This window comes from Mya arenaria, chromosome 13, assembly GCF_026914265.1.
Source record: "Mya arenaria isolate MELC-2E11 chromosome 13, ASM2691426v1".
Lineage (NCBI taxonomy): Eukaryota > Metazoa > Mollusca > Bivalvia > Myida > Myidae > Mya > Mya arenaria.
Window position 1 is genome coordinate 30,978,162 of NC_069134.1, and position 23,680 is coordinate 31,001,841.

The 23,680-nt window shown below is 35.9% G+C and overlaps 2 protein-coding genes across 2 annotated transcripts; one reads left to right on the forward strand and one right to left on the reverse strand.

The window, feature by feature from the left end:
- Positions 1–184: 184 nt before the first annotated feature.
- Positions 185–3,963, forward strand: LOC128213288 (interferon-inducible GTPase 1-like). The gene is made up of 4 exons (XM_052918888.1): positions 185–236; positions 711–851; positions 1,528–1,553; positions 2,236–3,963. The coding sequence occupies exons 2-4, from the start codon at positions 818–820 to the stop codon at positions 3,418–3,420; spliced, it is 1,245 nt and encodes a 414-aa protein (XP_052774848.1). The 5' UTR covers positions 185–236; positions 711–817; the 3' UTR covers positions 3,421–3,963.
- A 4,616-nt stretch (positions 3,964–8,579) lies between these two features.
- On the reverse strand, positions 8,580–10,889 carry LOC128215195 (putative nuclease HARBI1). The gene is made up of 5 exons (XM_052921903.1): positions 10,706–10,889; positions 10,401–10,513; positions 9,575–9,801; positions 9,301–9,408; positions 8,580–8,655 (listed from the first exon to the last, which is right to left on the reverse strand). The coding sequence occupies exons 1-5, from the start codon at positions 10,887–10,889 to the stop codon at positions 8,580–8,582; spliced, it is 708 nt and encodes a 235-aa protein (XP_052777863.1).
- Between the last annotated feature and the right edge of the window lie 12,791 nt (positions 10,890–23,680).

Below are 23,680 nucleotides of genomic sequence, written 5' to 3' on the forward strand. Positions count from 1 at the left end.
TATTTTAAGAAGTGTATTCAATAAAATAAAATTTTGATAAACTAATGAATTATTAATTACATAGCATCGATTAACAGATAGATTTAACTGCATGGCTTTGTCAAGATTGTCTGTTTGTTTTCATATTTTTTTTGTTATAATTCTTGTTTAAGCTATATGAAATGTTTTAAACATAAAAAAAATATTAATTGTAGAAAAAAATGTTAGCTGCATACCAATCACCTCGAGCCTGCGGGGTTAGTAACAAACCTTATATTTTTTAACATATTGTAAAATATAAATACAGGCAATTGGGGGGGGGGGGGGTAATACAAGTTATTTATTTATGCATTTTCATAGTTCATTCGTATGATATCCAAACTTTTTTTCAATGGATCATATAAATGACATTATCCCTCATTTCTTATTATCGGTTGTTGAGCTTTTTCTTTGACCTTTTCTACTTGCATTACATAAATGCTAGTCACTGAATAACAAAATGGTTCTCAAATGAAATATTTTTGGAATGTTGATGTAGTTGAAAATTGTTCTAAACAAAAAATAAATAATTAGAAGAGTGTTGCAAAAAATTCCTTTTGTCTGAAACAACAACAACATTTAATATGGTAGAATATTTTTTACAATCGGCGGATGAATTAATATTTATCATTTAATTACACCTGCATTACTTGTTTGGGGCGTGTTTCATAACTCTTAAATTTTAATCGTAGAAGAGGAACCATTGTGTATAGAAACATCGCTTGTAAGAGGCCCTGCTGCGAAAGACGAATTAACACAGACAGGGAACTTCTCAGAAGCCACAGCAATAGCAAGGGACATGCAACCTGAGCTACACACCGAGACAAAAAACGGTAATAATTAGTTAGATTAGTTAAATATGCTGCTGCGTGAAAATGCATAAGCGTTTTAAAAGAAACAATAAATAATAAGTATAGGAAAAGTAATGACAGTTAGCAGCATGCGAGTATATGTTGTAAAAGTGGTCCTTTGTTGTTGTTTTTTTTTTGGGGGGGGGGGGGGGAAATTGACTTTGCATAAGCAATCGTATCGGACAAAACAAACATTTGTCACACATATATGTATACATATGTGAAGACCTGATATGTTTTAATCATTGTGTATTTCATTTTCAAATAAGCTAAATCTTCACGAAATCGAACGATCATCATTGTTTTTAATGCGAGTCTAAATCTTCATACTGCGATATTGTTCAATTGCATTACAACCAAAGGTCAATTTCATAATTAATAAATTGTTTTTGAAGATGCCATCAGTTGTATTTTTGGAATTATGACTTTTTATAAAATTTATTTTTAATATAGTATACTTGTACTGTGTTGTTTGTGGAGTTTTGTGCTGTTGTTCCATGTTTCTAGTTTGTGACTATTGTTTTAGTGTTCTATGTCTTTGGCGTTTACGCTGTTCCATAAAACGGGGTTTATGTTAATGTTTCGGCTACTAACCTCGTTCATATAAATATTGAATTGTTTAATACTAGTATACGATAAGTTGTTCTTCTACTTTTAGAAACTCCAGACGACGACAACGATAAGGTATGTGATTATAGATATCCATGAAAAAGCTGGTTTAGCCAGTTAAACATTGAGAGCCATTTTTGGATAAATCAAATGATAAATAAAATGCTTGTCCGGTGTTTCTTTTTTCAAAAAGGTTCATCACCTATTTCCAGAAATATGTGTTTAAAAACAGTTCACCAAATTAATATAATACTTTACTAAGAAAAGTGTACATATAATCACTAATATTAATACTCTTTGAGAATGGAGAAATTAAGACAAACTTTACTACATATATATGCGTACTAGGCTGACGTATTTTGAAATGATTATTCTTTGACATGGACATTTGAGCCTTGACGCAGTGCTCTGAAATTCCTGACATGACTGTTTAAATTCATTGTACAGCCACATGAAACTTTATTATTTGATTAAACTTTGAAAACTTGTTTCAGATAGCTAAAATGGGTTTGTGTTTATACAAATCAAAAATGGTATGGCTATATATAAGCCTGCATATTCTTTAACCATCGTACAAAATAAATTTGTACACAAGCTATTCATATTTTTACATACAACGTGTATCAAAAACACGTCTTGATCAACGTGTCCACAATCTTTATAGATATAATTATAATAACAGTAACATTATATTGAAATATAACGTTAAATCAATAATCTTTTTAGCGTACTTCATATCAAACTGTTCTTTTTATAGATGGCAAAATTGTTTGGAGATACGAGGAACATGGTCGGTTTGAACAAATATATGACGACATTGAGAGAAAAAGGCCCTACAACATTAAACAGGAAACTTGAATACGATCTAGATAAATGGAGATATTTTGAAGTAAAGATTGCTGTCGTTGGAAGCTCTGGGTCCGGAAAATCATCCTTGATAAATGCCGTTCTTGATTTGAAAACGAGGCAAGAAGAAATGGCCGATGTTGGCGTTATTGAAAAAACAACAACAGTTATCTCATACAGAAACAAAGATCGGCCAAATCTTGTCTTTTATGATTTTCCAGGTGTTGGAACAAACTATCCAAAACACACTTACTTTGATTACGATTTCTTTCTGATTGTATCGAAGGACAAATTGAGCGAAAATGATCTTTTGTTTGCAAGAGAGATACAGAAACGAGAAAAAAAGTTTTACTTTGTCAGAACGCATATCGATGCGACTTTAAGGAATGACAAGCGATCTAAACCCAAAACCCACAATGAAAACATGGTAAAGGAGGACGTGAAAAATGCTATTTTTAAAACACTTAGTAGGGAAGCAATAACCAAAGACGATTGTCATATTTTCCTGTTAGACAATTATGAAAAGGAAAAGTTTGATTTCAAAAGGCTTTTAAAAACCCTCATTATGAACACACCGGACTACAAAAGGCAAACATTGACCCTTTCGCTCGCGGCCGATGTCGAAGAAACAATTAACGAGAAGGTAGAAGTCTTGAAAGCAAGGATTTACACAGTTGCATTACATGCTTCATTAGGATCAGGCGAACTTAGACCTTTCTTTGAATCTGACACGAACGAAGCAGTTCTCTACAAAGAAGGAAATTTATATCGGGAACAGCTAGGCATAGATGATAAGAGTCTAAAAAAAACATCAGAAGTTATGAGTATCGACATGGAAACATTAGAGGCAAACCTTCACTTGCAGACTCATATGATTCTGATATCGATGGAAGAATTTATTAATTGGATGTCTGTACGTTTGTCTTCAGAAGCAACAGAAGACATTGCAAATTACACCTTGCCAGACGTTGAAGGTATCACTTTGTTTTCACCAAATTTTCAGCGTTATATGATCACTCTGAATGAGCTGCTGACCATGTGTGAAACTGAAACGCGGCGATTACACAACGAACTCGCAAAATTTGTTTTGAAATAGATGATGAGTGAAATGGTCTTGCCAGAGAAGAAATTATCTGAAGGTGATGAATAAAAGAACGATAGTATGTACAGTTTTCAAAGATATCCATGGAATATCAATAATACTTATATTTCCGTCGTAAGACGGTATTTTCGTTGTTGAACAAAATAATATTAGGCGAGTTAGTTATTATCGCATCAAGCTGATAAGACACATAGAAAACATGTTCGTATTGAATCCTAACACAAGACAATGAAATAATTTTAAGAGCGTATGTGTGTACAGGAACTTGGCAATGATTGACTTATAATGATGAATTCCAAACATGTCTGAGATAATATACTATATATCATGTTCCTTTTTTCATTTACATAGACTAATTGTGTTCTATAAATGAAGAAAACAATACACTTTGTGTATAAATTTCAGGTATTATCATGTTTATGACGTTCTCTATACATATATATATATAGAGCGAGAGTGTGTTATTTTTTATTTTTATAAATGTTTTTTATCTCCTAGAAACAACGCTTTTACTGAGATTTATTTTTCAGTTTTCCTAGTGTACTCATTTAAAAGGTATTTTAAATGTTCGTGACTTCGTTATATACGTTACATATTTTTCATCTAATAAATGGACATAAATATCTCGTCTTAGTTCATTGTTAAGTGGGCATTCGTGGAGAAAGTCAATCTCTGAATCGAGTTGTCCGGCGTCGCAGATGGTGCATATCAGTTCGTCCACGGTCTTGTTGACGTTACGACCTGGGTCCGTATTCAATATACTTCTTAGTTATTTTTTAAGAAAATATCTTAGTTCACAATTTTTAACTTATGTAAGAGTTTTCCCTATATCCTTATTCAATATACAACTTAGAAATTTCTTAGTGAAGAAATTTATTTGGTCAATTTATTTCTTAGTTGAAAAATTTCGTTCAAAAATGACACTAAGTTTTTCATGGGGTATTCCTCTCTATTTATAGTAACGGTGCGCATAGAAGGGTCATTAGAAATGGCGGATTGTTGTAGATTTATTATGTGTGAAATGAAAAATGTGTCAGTTAAATGTGTTATACACGTGTGAAAAAATTAAGCCGATATGTAACATTGGAAAGTGTATAATTGTTTTTCGTTTTATGGATCAGTGAAAGGTTCAGTGTTGTTTTCGTTTCCTTTCACGCATTTTACCGATGACCTTTTCGTAAGTGTTTGCCATGCCGTTCAAAATGGCGTTTAAACATTTGTAATGCTTGTGAAACGAAATGGTAAATAAAAGTTCATTAATGTTCGAGATCAATGGCATGTCGTATTGCAAATATTCAGAACAGATTGAAGCTGTTTTTTCTTCAACTGTTTCTGTTTTATTTGCACTCCGATGCAATCGACGAGTAATGGAGGAAATCACCGGTCCGGAAAACCCTGTTTAAAAATAGAACCCGGAAGTGAACTTACTGCAGCAGACGATTGAAAGCTGTCAAAATAGAAAAGGCTACACAAAAACCACGACGGCCAAATTTCACCCAGCAAGATTGCCTCCTCCTTGCTCAGGTCATGGGGGAAGAGCATCCTGAACTGAAGATGTCTTTCAACAGTGTTGTAAAACATCGATTTACAAATGGTAAGGTTACAAATTGCTAATCTAGTATTTAAAGTTGATCTTTTCACAAGCAGCAGTTGGACTGAGGCAGGTTTCTGTACTTACCGTACTGCATTGCAGGCGCGTAGCTGCTAGGGTTAATTTGGGATTATGCAGGTCGATGCCTAGTGGGGTACGTGTAGGGCGGGGTGTTTAAAATCAGTGCTACACGCCTGCATTGTATTTGTTTGTTGTATTGTACAAAATAATAATTGTTAAACTAGGATGTAGTCCACATATGTGTTCAACACCATCAGTAAAAGAAATGTTGGGTACTTTTTCTCAAAGAAATAATCTTGTGAATGTGTATGTCTATTAATTTACCTATCAAGATTATTTAGAGAATTTTAAATTGAAGGCATATCCAAAAGAACATACAATGAATTGGTTTTATTTTAAAACGTAAGCAAGCAAATGTGTATTTTGAAGGAATTACCAGTCAGACCAAGAAAACGTGCTGGAAAATTATCCAGGCCAAGTTCAATGCATCTGCATCTGAGCAACGAGATGCAGACCACTTGGAAAAAAAGTGGGACAATCTGTGCGCGCTCCACAGGTCCATCTATGCTGACCACCAAAGGTCATTGGCCATGACAGGTAAGCTGACAAAAAAAACATAAAATAAAACCACCTGAAAATTAATTTGTTTCACTTTAATTTGAATCAGTTCACAACATCATCATGATTGAAGCATGACAACCAACGCATCAAGTACGGGGCCTAAGAGTTGGTAATGGACTAGAACTAAACTAAACTAAAATGTATTGTCTTAATGTTATAGAAATTAAATTATTATAACACTTTGTCTAAAAAATGTGAAAACGTTTTGCACAGTCAAGGAACAGAGGTTGTCACAGAGGTAAACCATTCCCCCACGGCCCCTTCGGCGCAAGCAAGGGACTCTCCAAGGTTTGTTTCTGCTAAGTGCAATATTTCATTTCCCATTGTAATAATTGTACACGTTTTAAAAATGGACAAGCAATAAAAATCCAATTAAAATACAGCATACTCACAGAATGTGACCCAGGCAATGTCTGTTCATATTCTGTTAGTATTTAAAGCTTGTTGTGTTATATTTCTGTGTTATAAGATATTTATTCTAAGCTACCCATTAGAACATAATCATAACACATTTTTAATACAATTTGGTTGATGATAGGGAACATGTATTTCATTTATAAAGGAACATGGAGAGTTTAAAAAGTTTAAAAAAAATCCATTACAGTATTGAACAACCAGTGTTCGTAGTTCCAGCCCCCACCCTGACACTATCTCAAGGCCCTGTAAAGAGGTATGTTTTACGATATATAAACAATGCTATATGGAATCATACAACATATACTGATTGACAAAGTCAATGTCTGTTTCATCCTTTTGTTGAAAATACAGCAAATATTGCCTCTCTTGTGTCAGCAAAGATTCATTTAAAAATATAATATGAGGGAACCCTGACAATTTTATCTTTTTGTTATGTCCATAATTTAATGCAATTTCAGAAAGTTTGAAACATTTTTGTTTCAGTGATTAATCTTTATGAATCACCATAAAGCATATAATGAATGACAATAAATGCATTCCTTCATTTTTTTTTCTGCAAAACAGTGCTCTGACAGTGAATGCATTTTGAAATTCTTTAATTGGATGCCAAATGTGATGGTATTTATTTATATAAGTAAAACGCTGTTTATATATTGAGATGGCAAGCTGTTTTTATGCCCCCGAAGGTGGGCATATTAAAATCGCACCGTCCGTCCGTCTGTCCGTCTGTCCGTCTGTCCGTCCGTTCGGCTCTGTAACTTTCCCTTGTATGGACAGATTTTAAAATAACTTGCCACATGTGTTCCACATACCAAGACGACGTGTCGCGTGCAAGACCCCTGTCCCTACCTCAAAGGTCAAGGTCACACTTAGTGTTTATTTACAATGGAGTGCTGCGTATAAGGACGAAGAGTATAGGTTGTCGTGTCCGGGCTGTAACTTTCTATTGTATGGACATATTTTAAAATCACTTGCCACATGTGTTCCACATACCAAGACGACGTGTCGCGTGCAAGACCCCTGTCCCTACCTCAAAGGTCAAGGTCACACTTAGTGTTTATTTACAATGGAGTGCTGCGTATAAGGACGAAAAGTATAGGTTGTCGTGTCCGGGCTGTAACTTTCTCTTGTATGGACAGATTTTAAAATAACTTGCCACATGTGTTCCACATACCAAGACGACGTGTCGCGTGCAAGACCCCTGTCCCTACCTCAAAGGTCAATGTCACACTTAGTGTTTATTCACAATGGAGTGCTTCATGTAAGGACATAGAGTATAGGTTGTCGTGTTCGGTCTGTTACTTTCCCTAGTATGGACAGATTTTAAAATCACTTGCTACATGTGTTCCACATACCAAGACGACGTGTCGTGTGCAAGACCCATGTCCCTACCTTTAAGGTGAAAGATACACTAAGTGTTTAATCACAAGGGAATTCTGAATATAAGACATAACAGTGTAGGTTGTTAAGTATGGGTGGTATTGTTTTATGTTCAGAGGTAATTTAAAATAACTTGCCGTATGTATTTGACACGTAAAGGCAAGATCAACTTTTCATGTACTGACCTTGTTCATAGGTCAATGTCAATACTGTGACAGCTCTTGTTATTTTTGAAATTTGATATTTAATATCAATCACTTACAGAAAGAACTGTTGTTGTGATTGCCACACTGAGGTAGAAAGGCTGATGGCAAAAAACTGAAGCTACAGATCCAGTATTTGAAGTTTAAATTGAGAAGAGCTGGAGATACTACATTTGAAGAGTAGATGCCCTCCATCCTTGGCGATTCATTTCAGTGTTTTAATATATATTGTTATAAAATGTTTTAGTGACAAAATAACAATAGCATATAAAAGTTGTGTGTATTATTAGTCATTCATAAGTATCTGTAGATTATTTTAACAAATGAGAATGCAGTGATTTCTCTTGGAATTATTTTTACCCCCTGTGCCTTGCATATTGGGGAAAAAAGTTGACTTTGGGAAAACTACAAAATCGGGCTAAAATAGCAAATATAATGGTAAATGGTAAATTTACTTGTTTTCACTTTTTGAATTTATCAAATTCGGAAAAATCTAAAAAAAAAAAATGTTTTTTTTGGGGGGGGGAATGGACCTTTTTCGTAAGGGGAATTGGCCTTTGGAAGGCAGTAAATTGCACCAAAATAAATCACTGGGAATGACCTTGTCCAACCATGCAGGTCATTCTATTCAACAAACTTTAAAGCATAAACATTAAATGGTAATTCCTTGTAATACCTTTTGGATTTTAAAGGCATGATAGAAGATATTAATTGAACATGAAGTTTTCTAATAAGATGAACACATATACTGAATATAAACACAAAATACCAAATGCAACTATTTCATTTCATAAATGTCACAATGGGATTCCAAATGGAAATAAGGCATGAGTGCAAATGCATTTGCTTCTCATACGTATAAATATGGAGATGGTACAAGTCTATATTGCATTTCTACTACATTCAAAAAAATGATTGGGCTACAAATTCCCTGTAACGCAACCCTTGTTGCGCCGCTTACAAATGTTGTGCAAAACAGCACATGGAATGATAACCCTGCAATGGAAAAAAACTTTATATGTAATTCAATGCTCACAGTAATGTGCGTAATTGATATCTTCTATGTGTATACTTGTACACCCACAAAACACATTTGTGAAAGCTCTAGTGTTGATTGTGTAAACAAATAATATGTAAAAGGTCTTTTTTTAAAATCTCACAGTTGTTATCTATCAAATGGTTAGAAATTCTTACTGTTAGGTTTTCTTTAAAGGGAATATGTACAAATTCAGAAAGTTACTGTTAACTTTCTCTTAAGGAAAGCCAGCCAGCAGTAGGATTCAGAGATGTGTTAGTGCATTTAAAATACTGAAATGAAGATTTATTATATGCCCATATTCCTTCTGTGAAGCCTAGTGTGATCAGTGTCAATGTGTACATAAAAACTTATTTGAACTGGTTTTTTTTTCGTGTAATAACTAGGACACTGACAGTTTAATACCTTCAACTATATTTTAATCAATTTCTCTGACAGTGGTTTAAATCAAACTGGTACCTTTTTCTCCCTTTTTAAAAAAAAAATGTACAGCTTAGATATAGACAGTAAAACATTCAAACTTCCCATTGGCAATTCTGTAAAAAAAGGTTTCAGATGCCAGAACCTGAAACTGTCCCTTAAACCCTACGACTAAATTATTTTACTTGCACGCCTTTTCTGGTTTTAATCGTCTTTCCCCGTTCAGGATTCCCCACCTCCTTTTCAGTTTGCGCATGCCGCGTTCCACTCTTGAACGGGTTGTTTTATGGGCGCTGTAAAACAGTTTAAACTGTGAAGATAATGAAGCTTTAGTTTGAATTTATAACAACTGTTTACTTTGCAACTATTCCAGATTCATGTTTAATGATTAACAACTAAGCATAGAAAGTAATATTTCATTGACTCATATTAATTTTACTTAATGATGAACATATTTACCTGTTGTAGCGGGTTTGGGCTCCTGGTTGGGGATTTACATAAGGTGTTAGTAGCCACCTTTTGCATGGGTATCCACTATCACCCAGTAGGTAACTGTGGTCACCAGGTACATGCCCACCTAGAAACAAAGCATGGAGTCCACTTTCCCTAAGCATTCTGCTGTCATGGGTAGCACCAAGCCATCTTGCAACAATATCTATGATATTGTCCCGGCCATCAAAGACTATCTGTAAATATTTCAGGATTTACTGAGTATCTTTCAGCACAACCTTTCACTTTCTTCATCTCTTAATAGTTAGTTTGTCCTTAACTGGCAAAATATAATACATTTACAAAGTTGAAATGTTAGCAAAGATGCAATCTTGCACGAGTTTGAAATTGTCACACATTGCATTAAGAAGTTGTCACTATGTCAAGTATGGAAAATTGCTCATACCTTTCATTTTAATTTCCATGAATCTGAATGTATGCCTTGATAAACTATTGAACCAATATAAAACGTGCTCACAGGTTGTCAAGAAAAAACCCATAATGTTATAGATTGTTTATCCTAGAAATTTTGTGAACAATAAAGAGACCATATGTATGCAAAATATCTCAAGAGACTTGGTGAGCATGTTGTCATTAGCAGAACTAAATATGTAGATAAAGTTCCATTTCCGATAGTCTATCGCTATCCGAATCCAGCAAGATATCTCAATTCAACAAGATTGTTTTAATGATATTATTTATGTTGTTTGTGTCACTGAGTTATATTATACAACTGTTGTTTTTCCTATGTTTGGCATAAACAAGCCGTAAACTTATATGTTGTTGTTAACCATACCTGCGTGTTGATCGAATGGTAACCCATTCTGTTCACATACGCTGGCTCATCCTGTGATGGGGCCTTAATTTGCACATGTGTCCCATCAATGACTCCAATAACATTTGGGAATCCTGCTATACCATAAAAATCTGATTTGTTATCATGAAGTGTCTGTGGTGTGAATGGAAAGTTCAAATATTGCCTGCTCAACTGTGGATTTGCCAGCGCATCAATAACTTGGCCTACTGCTCTTGAGACAGACGGTTGGGATACATAATGGATATCTCCATCATTCAGTTGAATCCCCCCAGTGGCAAGATAGCGCAGTGTTATCAGAATCTTTTCTGTAACAGTCATGCTCCTGTTCCTAGTTGCTACAGGACCTATAAACTGATTCAACTCTGCTTCTAAAAACTCTATCCCCTCTCTGTCCAGACGGTATCTCTCTAGCAACTGTCTACCATTATAGATATCCAACACATTTGGTCGATGATTGTTTGCAGCCATTCTGAAAGCACTAAATATTATGATTTTCCAGCAAACCAATCGCCACACCCAATTGGCTATGAGAGAACATTTTTGAAGCATGTACAAACCATCCTAAATTGATCAATGACAGTTAAATAGCTAGTAAACAAGAAATAATTTCGATTGCATTTGTCACCGTGTGACTTTCTCTTGAAAATTCTGTTAGAGAATATATATATATATATATATATATATATATATATATATATATATATATATATATATATATATTTTATTTGATAACATCTTATTCTTCTATAATATTTACTCTCATAGTTTTGTTTTTGTCAGTCCTTCTAATAGCAATTGAGTGTTATGACATTTCTACTGCTTCCTCTTATTAATTATAATCAGTTTATTATCTAAGATCATACCGTAATCATAAACCTTACTCTTTGAGACTTTGACACTTCTCAATTATCACAAACCTTAATCTAATTGTAAATTTTACTTTTTGACAATAATTGTTTTCGAGTGACACTTCCTCAACTCTTCAATATCTTTTTATCACTTAATTCTCATTGGTAACTTCTACTCTTTAAGTTAATATATATAGTCGGCACATTTTTCATTTCTATAGACACATAAAGAGAAACAGAGAGAGAGAGATAAAAAGAAAACTTAACTATGAACTTTGTACTTCTTTTACTAAGGAAATATCTTTGAACTACTTTTATTGTGACTTTATAAACTTAAGTGTGGAATTAATAAAGAACCAATTTTTAACATCTAAATTGGACTTGAGTTGTTAATCAAATTCAAAGATTAAACGTGATCTGAATTTAAACGGCGACTCGCAGTTGTGCCAGCTAATTCCCTAAATTAATGGCAAATTGCACGTGCCCATTAGACATTGTGGCTCGGGCTCGGTGACCACACTACTATACCGGAGTGTATATACTGGCCCGTTCCCGACGCTGCACGACTTAACCGGGATGCGTGGTCCCACTTAACCTCATGCTTTCCATACATCAATTTGTATTTAGTGTTTGTGGTCAAGTCAGTAACTGTTACAACAACTGGAGTTCAGAAATAAGTATGATCACCGGCTGTTCTGGTTGGATGTACATTACATTTGCAATAACGATTAACGATTAATATTCAAACTATATTGCTGAAATTTGCCACATTGATTATCATATACATATTTTTATATGCATTTCGAATGCACCAATACATAAAAAGGTGATAAACAGCTAAATTTACTTTTGTAAAATTCAATATGAAGTTAAAATAAATATTAAATGCTGATTGTCAAGTATCAAAGTGAGTAAAAAATGAATAATGAATAAATATCAATAAATACTATTATGACTTGTACGAAACAACATACGAAAGTAGCACTCATATATAGTAATCTTTCTTTTGATATTTTTTTTATACATTAAAAATAACAAATCCATATAAGCATAACATTTTGAAGAAAAATATCATCAAGTCATATTATGAAGTAGCTTTTTCAGCACATGAATTTGAACTTAAACACTGGTATTTTTAAAAATATATCTTACAGATGAAGCAATCAAACTAACATAAACATCAATCATGTTCAATTTCTTTTAGCACTTTTTATAGCTTTCTTCAAAATCCTTCACTTTGTAATGACACAATAGTTTTTGTACAATATATATATATATATATATATATATATATATATATATATATATATATATATATATATATATATATATATATATATATATCGCAATTTTCCTCATTTGTGTTGATCCTCAGAAAGTTGCATGATTTCCGACATATGTGAAGCAGCTTTGGCTCTGTTTCTGGTAGTAAACACCAACTCATAAGGTATCCAGGATGCTGAAGAAAGAAAATATTGAATTCAGTATTCAATTTCATTTGTATAATAGAGAAAAACATTAGGGCTATTCCAGTAAAAGATATAATCCACGGGGGGAAGGCAATTATTTAAATAGTATATTGGTGGGTGTCTTTTTTTGCTAATTTGGACCCCGAAAGGGTAAATTTGCTTCTGTAGTGGGGTGGTATATTTTAAAAGTGCCTTCCCCCGGGGGTTATATGTTTAAATGGAATAGCCCTTAGGTATCCGATGTACAAACAAACTGTGTTTTTCTTAACATAGCAGTGCTGTTGAATTTGGAGGCATAGGTAATGTGACCCCATACACTTTGGATGTAATTTGGAAGGATTTGTGATTATTTTAACAAATTAATTTATATCAAAGTAATATTGAGCCATAAAAGATCATTCTTTTGTACATAGGATACCTTGAATGTACTACTGAAATCTATTAATTCAAAATATCACATAAACTATGAATAAAAGCACATAGATAATAACATGCAAGTAATGTTAATAGTACTTAGTGGGTTCGAACCCCGGCATGAGCAAACTGCCGATTTATTTGGGGGTTTTTCCGACCAACTATTTAACGTTAATTGATATGGTTGATTATGTGTATAAAATGTGCCCCAATCAACATGAAAAAAATAAACAAAATTTACCTTTTTTCGATTGTTGAACTATCACAGGCTTTGTCGTGCTTGTGTTCCAGCGGTCGTGGATTTGAACCTCACACTGGGGGCACTTTTCCACCTAGGTTAACTTTAATGGAGGCAGAGGTAAATGGCAGGAAGGCCTTTATTTGCCTTAAAAGTTAATGGATGATGATGATGGTCGGGTGTAGTAGTGTGTGTGGGTTGGGTCCAGCCACCCAGCTATCTCAGTTGGTTAGAGAGATTTTGTAGTGTTCCGGCAGTCATGGCTTCCAACTTTATACTGCATGTACTGGGAACACAATTAAGGAGATCACAGGGTTAAATACACAATAGGAAGGTAGGTGGTACATCACTCCTGTAAATGAGCTTGAATTGTTGGTATGAATAAGTTAACACAAAATGAACAATTAAGTTATGCATCAAGATGAAACATTGAAATTCAGTGGAAAAACATTTATTGAACAAACAGTAAAAATAAATCCTTCAGCAGTGTTGACATACGTTAAACTGTACATAATAATTAACACATACCGACAATGACTTTCCCTCATGGCGTATTTTCCAGCGATGTGTTGCGAGCTGACAGAACGCTAAATTTTGGCAACAGTGTTTATCACCGATTGAACGACCTTGACCGACCGTACCATCTGTAAATAGAATCTTTCAAACGAAAATCTTTACAGAATTAAGTTGGCGAATTAAAAATGCCATAAATTACCTTACGATGATGAAATATCAAAGAAAAGAGGTTATATCGATCGTCTGCGGTGAGTTTTCAATATAATGCCGCCATATTTAAGAAATTTTCTTACAGTCTAATGTACCTACAGTGATTCCTCAATATGTAAGGGAAAAATTGGCAGTTTCAAGTCAAACTAAGAAAATTTCTTACATTAGATGATCATTGAATAAGACATAAGAAAAAACGTTAAAACTTATGAAAAAAATGCTTATTTAAGAAATTTTATTACAAACTAAGAAATATTTTCAACGAAGAAGTATATTGAATACGGCCCCAGTCTCGATCCGGAAAGGAATAATTCCGCATCGGAATTGTTCCATGCTAAAGCGTTCACATTTTGAAATATGTATTACCACATACTTCTTAGCTTCTAAGGTGTCCTCAAACAACCTGTATGTCCCCAATTTGGGCGACGACTATATGGATTCAGCCCAGGATGCGTTTTAGCGTAAAAAATGTACTCTTGCTAATTGTTAGTTGACTGTATATTTGGAGTTGTAGCGATTTAATAACTGAAAGTTATTGATGATCTGTTTTATATTATTCGTCCGCGGGTTATTATATTAAGTTTTAAACACCCGTTTAGTGATTCTACTGTTGTCCATAACTATGAGCCAAAAACAGAGCATATTTAACTTTCAAAGTGACTGTGCTGGGAGCCATCCGATTTCACCGGAAATGTCGCTCAAAATCCCAAATACTTTAGCAAAGCCCAAGTCTTTAAGGTTATGCATTTTGAAAATAAGGCTCTTCCTGCTCCGCGGCTAAGCCCTTCAGCGTGATGTTTAAAGTTACATTTGTCTGTGAGGATTAATCCGAGATATCTGAATTTGGAAACTGTTTCGAGTACGTTGTCACCGATCTGGAAACGAACGTCTATTTGTCTCGTCATTGGACGCAGGTAATTCATGCAATTAAACTTACCAGCGTCTATGAACAATTTCCATTTATGAACCAAACATATAGGGTATTAAGAATGGTCAATTAAGTAAAAAGTACATGACATTAATATCAATTTACTTACGATGATTAATTATTTTAACTCAAATATGCACTTGTATACAATTGTTTTCACTTTGCGGAGCAGGTGACTACATTCACGTTGGAGTTATGGACCTCTCAAATAATTCTTACATTGTGGGTTATATTGAAGGTAATGGGGCGAACTATCTACACAGTTTAAGATGTATAACTCGTATTAAATATTTTATTGGTTCGTTCTCGTAATCAATTACTACCAAGCTTGAAATAAATAAAACATAATATATGAAATAATATATTTAGAAATAAGAGAGAAATAGACAGAGAGAGAGAGGGAGGGAGGGAGGGAGGGAGGGAGAGAGAGAGAGAGAGGGAGAGAGAGAGAGAGATGACACAGACAGAGTGAGACAATGAGACAGAGATGTACCGGTACAAAGAACACAGAAATTTGTTTCAATGATTTAATGGCGTCAATAAACAAGACATCTTTGGCAACACAGATCATGCACATATATCAAAGTTTTAGTCGGGATTAATCTTCAACGAACTTATTACTTCTGGCTCCTACAAATAGAAAATATCATAAACAATTAAGGCCAGATCCTGCTCTCCAAATAGTCAGCTTAGGAAATAAAAACAACATATGTTATTATATCAAACAAAGCATTAAAACACTAATAAGAAGTTTTCGCACACATTATACATTATGGGGCATATTAATATTCAGTGTTACAAATCTGCAAAAGTGTTGATTTTTTCAACACATTTCGACCAAGCCAAATACCAAGTTATATTAGTATCCCGATTATTGTTTTAAAAACGATCTGAATACAATGCTTATGACTAACGAAATACCACACCGTCGGTTCAATTAAATTGCTGAGACAACAACTCCAGTTGAAAACAGGGATGTTTTTTCTTGCAAAACGTAAAATTGGGAGTGTTCGGAATTTAATTTAAATGGTTGAACATGATTTTAGAGAAAAATGTTTATAAATGGCATTGATAGACAGAACATCATTTATAAAAAATACATATCTTTATGAAGATAAAATGAATGCTATAAACGCTTAATAACTTGAAACAAACCTACAAAAAATCCTTATTGGCAACAGACCTACACATATTTTTATTCTACTACCTGCAAAGTTGTTTTTATTATTGCCAACGTTCAATTTATGCCAAACAACAACTAGGCTTATGTTATTACAAAAGCAATTGTATAAACACAAGCATATCAGACATACTTAGAATATAATTCATTAAAATGAACGTTTTCTTTAACTGAAAGTGTAAGCATGCGCTTTGGCGAACATACATAGTTTTACGATATAAAAAAGGTACATACAAATAAAACCCAATATTAGTTTAGTAATTTACTGGTACTTAGATGGATAAAATGACCTGAATATGTGTACACTCATATAGAAGTAGCATATTGTTACTTTTAGTATATCCTCATAATTCTCGAATCCGAGGTTTACAAATGTACTATTAAAACAAACATTAAGTAATCTTGTATTTTCTGACAAAATAATGAATAATAGCAATTATGTTTGCATAAATATAAATCAACTTATTTGCTAAGAAATAGTTCTACTTGGCTACATGATGCCGTTCCTAAGGCATTCGGATACATTTGCATATCACCGTAATCATGGCCACGAGATTTTATTCTCGCTGGAAACGAGAGAAATTTGGATCACGTGACGAGATCTCGCGATAGTTCTTTCTCTTTGGCGATATCTAACAATATCTAAATTAATCGAAGTATTTTGACAAGCATTCAGCGATGCCGGGACGCGGAAGAGGAGTGAAGAGAAGACGGCACCAGGTCGACCCGGACAGGACACCTGACGTGCCTGAACAACGCGATGACGGAGGTAAAGATATCAATGTAACCGCCCCAAGGATCATTGATTTTGAATCCATTATAAGGGAATCTAACATAATTAATGGGTGTGGTGAGGCAGGTTGTAACGTACAACCATTACAGGACACTGTGTCTAACATTACCAGTAGCGTCGCGCAATTAGCACAGCAAACGAACGTCCCTACTATCATACGCCTGGCGGGCGACGATGTCGCCGCGCATGTGCCAGAATCACTTAAACGCCAAATTATCTACGGCGACTATGTAAACCTTGCGCTTCTGTTGAAAGGCTCGGTTGAGCTTTCTGACCTTTGTGGCGGAGCCACTTTACATCTTTCTAATGACGGCCGGCTTGAGCCGCGCCCGAAAGAATGTTAGGATAAGGTAACGAATATCGAGAAATGGACTGACGCGTTCATCATAATTATTATATAGTGCAGTGTACATATCGGCCCATAAAGATGCAACACAGGGTTTGTTCAAATATATGCGCGACATAAGAGAATGCGCCGCACGCCAAGGCGGCTTCGCGTGGCGCGCGTACGATGAGCAATTTAGGATACGGCAAGCAATCGAACCAGCCTCTTGGGCACGTATCAACAACGATCTCTGGTGACAATGTCTGTTAGTCCGCGATACCGCAAATCCCACAAATCCCACCCGCAAAACTCTTGTCTACAATTATTTTTATGCGGGTCATTGTCACTGGGCGAACTGCAAATACTTACACTCATGCGCTAAATGCGGGAAAGGCCACCCGGCAGCCCATTGCCATAGGCCACATACGATACAAAATATCCCCCGTTACCCTGCGGGAGCGACATTTCGTGCCCTCCGACCGAGGCCACCAGATCAGGTCCAATATAACGGTGGTCGACACCAGATTCGGTATTCTTCCATGTAGTTTGAATGCGACTGAAATTACCTCATCCCCCATCAACCTTAACACACTGTCAAAACTTCTTTCAAATTACAACGAGTCTGAGGCCGAATATTTGTTAAAAGGTTTCACACAAGGTTTTAGCCTATATTATCAAGGCCCTAGACAGGAGCGTATGTCAAAAAATCTAAAATCAGCAATGTGAAATCCGCATATAATACAGCAAAAAATTAACAAGGAAATCACGGAAGGACGAGTCGCGGGACCGTTAACATATAAGCCACTGCCGAACTTTATAGTGTCGCCTATCGGTTTGGTTCCCAAAAAAGCTCCGAATGAGTTCAGAATGATCCACCATTTATCTCACCCTCATGGCACCTCGGTTAATGATTTCATAGATCCTCATCTGACATCTGTGCATTATACCAATTTTGATAAAGCGGTGGAGCTAATACAAGAGCTTGGCCAAGGTCACTTGTTTAAGATGGACATAAAAAACGCCTTCAAACTCATTCCAATAGAACCCCAAGATTTTCCGCTATTAGGTTTTCATTTTCAGGACTTCTTTTAGTTTGATAAAACTTTGCCTTTTGGTGCGTCGATCAGCTGTGCAACATTTGAACGTTCCGAAACGTTTTTAGAACATTGTGTTAAATGTCGTTTGTCATCGGGTTCGTTGATTCACTACCTAGATGATTTCCTGGGTGGTGATAGATCCGCTTGTTCGCAGGTGATGAACAGATTTGAAAACATCATGCATCAACTTAATGTACCAATGGCTTCGGATAAGACGGAAGGCCCAGCGGAAGTTCTGGTTTTTCTGGGTCTGGAATTAAACACTAGGCAAATGGTGGTTAGGATCCCAGGGGATAAAGTCAAGGAGGTCATATCCAAAATCCAGGCTATACTACAGAAAGATAAGGCAAAGGTGAAGGAAATTCAATCCCTCATTGGCTCTCTCAATTTTTGTTGCAGGGCCATTGTGGCCGGGCGCCCTTTTTTCTCATTAACGCGATCTGTGGTTTCTCCAAGCCATTTTATTATGTCCAAATTAAAAAAAAACAGTGAGGTTAGATCTGGCGATGTGGCTCTGGTTCATTGAGAGATTTAACGGCGTATCGGTTTTTCACGACCGTTTTTTTTTGTTTTCGAATGAGGACGTACAGTTTTTCTCTGATAGCGCAGGAGGGCCAGGGCGTGGTTTCGGTTTGTTTTTTCAGGGTCAGTGGTTATCAGCGGCTTGGCCTGAAAATGGCATAACGAGGGTATAACAAAAGACATCACAGTCTTGGAATTTTTTCCTATTTTAGTAGCTACATGTATCTGGGGCCCACACCTTAGGAATAAGCGCATTAGGTTTAATTGCGATAACTCGGCCGTGGTACAAATTTTAAACACGCTAACATCGAAATCTGACAGAGTTATGTCCATTGTTAGAACGTTTACTCTGAAATCCCTCCAGTTAAACCTTCTTATTCGAGCCCAGCATGTAGCCGGCACTAACAACGGAATATGCGATGCTTTGTCCCGATTTCAGATGTACAGGTTCAGACGCCTAGCTCCGGAAGCAGACCTGGAACCGCAGCTTCTTCCGGTACATATGTGGAACGTCTTCAGCGTGGAGCCGTCGACCTTTTGCGACATGCCATTCCCCCAAACACACAATCAACATATAGAACAGGGTTAAATGCACTAAGGGGTTTCCGTCGGAAACTCAATTTCGACGATGTATGGCCAATTCCTGAACATCATATTGTAATGTTTATAACTTACTGTTTTCAAAACAACTGCAGTGCAACTACGATCAGGACATACATGGCCGGCATTAATTACTTTCATAAGATGTAGATTTTTAAGGAGTTTTTTACAGTTTTTGTTGTAAACAAACTGTTAGAGGGATGAAGCAGGGCAGGTCGACACCCGGAAGAAGCCGACAAATGGCGCCCAATCACACTTTGTATTCTCATTTTAATAACGGAGGCACTTCCTTTTGTGTGTCATGATGCATTCGAATCTAAATTATTCAAAGCAATTTTTACGTTGGCATACTTTGGGCTTTTCCGCATTAGCGAGCTTGTCGCCTCTGCAAACGCATGCGCAGGTAACCAAATACGCGGGGGTGATTTGTTCTTATTTGTGGACGGAATAAGAATAGGCGTACGCTTGGTCAGATCCAAAAATAGTCAACGCGGTCCGCCTAACACCTTTAAAATACCCAAACAAAGCATTGGGCCATGCCCTGTTAAAGCCGTTACTGATTACCTGGCTGTAGCGCCAATGTCCCATACTGCCTTTTGTCACATGGACGCCGCACCCGTTACTAGGCAACAAGTTACTGCAGTCTTAGAAAAATGTATTAAACGCCCGGGACTTGACACAAGCGTTAACAAAACGCATAGCTTCCGTTTGGGTAGGGCTACTGATCTCGCGGCACATGGGTGTCCTCATGATATGTTAATGAAACTTGGTCGGTGGTCGTCGGATTCGTTCAAGCAATACATAAGAATATAGACACGCCGAACTGAATACGCCATTTAGGTCATTACTTGAGTATATGTATTTTATATTAGGATTAGGACACGTTGAATTAGACGGCCCGGGGAAATAGGTTAGGAGATAAAACCTCATATACATAAATAGCATTACGGATACATATATATATATATATATATATATATATATATATATATATATATATATATATATATATATATATATATATTTCGCAGACATATGGGTCCTGGGAGACTCAATCCCGCGTCGGGCCGGCGAGAGAGCACGATCGAGGGGTATACCAGATCTGAAACTTCCCGCGTCAATTTCCTTGTGGGGAGTCGTAGGCCTCACCTGGCCTAAATTCAGGAGGTCGTTCGAAACGCAGGTTCTCTTGTGTTCTCCACCAAAGATCATAGTCATACATCACGGGGGAAATGACTTAACCCAGGCTCCCTGTAACGTAATTTCAAACCAAATCGCAAAGGAAATCCACTATCTTAGAGCGGCCTTTCCAAACGTAATAATAATTTGGGTTGACATTTTGGACCGGATGGACTGGCGCACACAGTCTTACTCAAAAAAAAATTAAAACCAAAAGAAACCGCTTAAACAGACATGGTAGGAGCTGGGTTAGGCTTACGGGCGCGTGCGATGTTCTGTCGATCGATATTGTTTCTACTACACCGGGGTTTTATCTGTCCGACGGGGTGCATCTCTCGGACGTCGGACTAGAGTTTTATTTAGATTCAATAAAGGACATCCTTAAAAAACATATCTAAAACAACCGATCATTTGCGTGGCCTAAGGCATCATAATTTTGGAGGATCAATTTATTTCATTAAATTTATTGTGGCGTAAAATTATGTCGGTTGGTTGACCGTTGGCACATAAATATTAATAAGATTAATATAATAAATCATTTATTGACTATTAAATAATGACTACTGGATTTGTGACCTCTACCAGCGTTTAGCGTGGCTCCAGTCTCATGTCCTTTACATTGGTTTAGAGGTTACAGTCCACCAATTTTAAAATATAGTTAGGAAACATGTTGTGCAAGTTAGTTTAGTCTTGCATGGCCGTCGGGAAGGTCATTCCTGATATTGTAGCATGTGTCAAGGCTAACGTTGTTTTGTCAGAGCCAGTGCCGGCTCCCGAGCTAGTGCCAGCTGGCATAAATATTAGTTTGAGCTAGTGCCAGCTCATGTACAACTTTAAGGTTTAACATCTGAGAACCGTTTTTCTTATTTTACATTTACAAGCATTTAGGATGCTTCAACCGGCGGTCTTACGACCGACGGGATTTTACGTCACGCTGCGGCCAATACTTGCCACTACTTAGGTTTTTGATAAATATGGTTCATACATATGTATATATGTATATGTCTAAAAGTTTCCATCAATAAAAGTAAACATATATCCACGTTTTGTTAGTTTTTATTTCGCATGATATAAATAATGTTAACCAATCGCTACTGTCCTTCAACCGTTATAAATTATGAGCATTAAACATTTTTAAATATTCCGACGTCACTTTTCGCTATATTAAACTGTAACTTGAATGCAAACTATTGCACATTTATCGGTATGTCTACAATTGTCTATGACGTGAACTTTACTTTCACGCGCTACATCCGACTTAAATATAAACAAGCAAATTCGTTGAATTGATATCGCCCGCCTGATTGGGCTAACTCAAGGAATGGAAATCAATTGTTGATGAAATATATTTATATGAGTTTGAGTTTGATTGCAACTGTTTGAAATGAAAAAAAATATTGTATATAATGTAACATTTAGAATTGACCAAGAAACCTAGTTTATGACTCCATGTTACCCAGTTCCAAACTAATCTAAGATTTCATCAAGGCAAACATTCTGATCAGGTTTCATGAAGATTGGTCCAGATATATGCAAAAAATATAGCCTTTAGAGTGTCCACAAGGTTTGTGTAAGATTTGACTCAGTGACCTCATTTTTGACCCCACATGACCTACTCGTTTCAAACTATTCAAAGATTTCATCGAGGCATTCTGATTAAGTTTCTTTGAAATAAGAGCAGATGTATTGCCTCTAGAGTGTTCCAAAGATTTCTGTAAGATATGACCTAGTGACCTAGTTTTTTACCCATATGACCCACTTTTAAAACGCAGTCGAAATTTAACCTATGAGAATATTCTGACTATGTTGTCAATGAACTTAATCATACCAATCACCACCATAAAATAGTTTCGGACAAGATTTTTAAAAGATTTGACCCAGTGACCTAATTTCTTATCACATGTGACCCAGTTTAAAACATGTCCAAGAGTTTATGAAGGAAAACATTCTGATGAAGTTTCATGAATATAAGACCATACATATTGCCTCTAATGTGTTTCAAAGATTTATCTAAAATTTGACCTAGTGACCTAATTTGTGACCCCATGTGACCCACTTTTTTAAGTGGTCCATATTTCTTCAAGGGGTATATCATGACCAATTCTGAACATAACTTGATTTATCATTACCATGATATGGTTATGGAAAAGATTTTTCTAAGATTTGACCTAGTGACCTAATTTTTGATCATATGTGACCCAGTTTTATTTAAGACCAAGAGTATATCAAGGAAAACATTCTGATAAAGTTTCATGAATATTTGACTATGTATAATGCCTCTAGTATGTTCCAAAGATTTTTCTAAGATTTGACCTAGTGACCTAGATTTTGACCCCATGTGTCTCACTTTTGAAAGTGGTCGAGATATGATCAAGGGGAACATTCTGACCAAGTTTGAACATTTTCTGATCAATGCCTACCAAGATATTTTACCGGACGGACGGACGGATGGACGGACGGACGGAATGACGGACGGACAACGCCAAAACAATACCCCCCCTCCCGAAATCTTCGATTCGGCGGGGAATAAAAAACAACTTTGACAAGTTTCGGCATGAGTGAATTTGGGGTGCCCCAGTGTGATTATTCTCGCGGTATTTGAACCTGGTTATTTTCCAAAACTTGGTCACAATTGTTACATTTCTTTAAAAGCGTTTCACCTTCATGGCGGAGGTGCCCTTTCAACTCTGCTGATTCCATATTCAGTTACACTACACTGAAACAAATACACAGCAACATGTTTTTAAATAAAATATTAAACTGTTTATATTTCAACACTACATCAAAACTGTCATTACTTTTATATCCGGATGTGACATTAAAGAAGAAAAAACAGCCGTTTATTCAATCGTACATGATAATAATGATACGCTTTTAAGTCGATGAACTACTACTGACTTTACATTCGAAAAGAACTTACGTTCTGAAAAGTGAAATAAA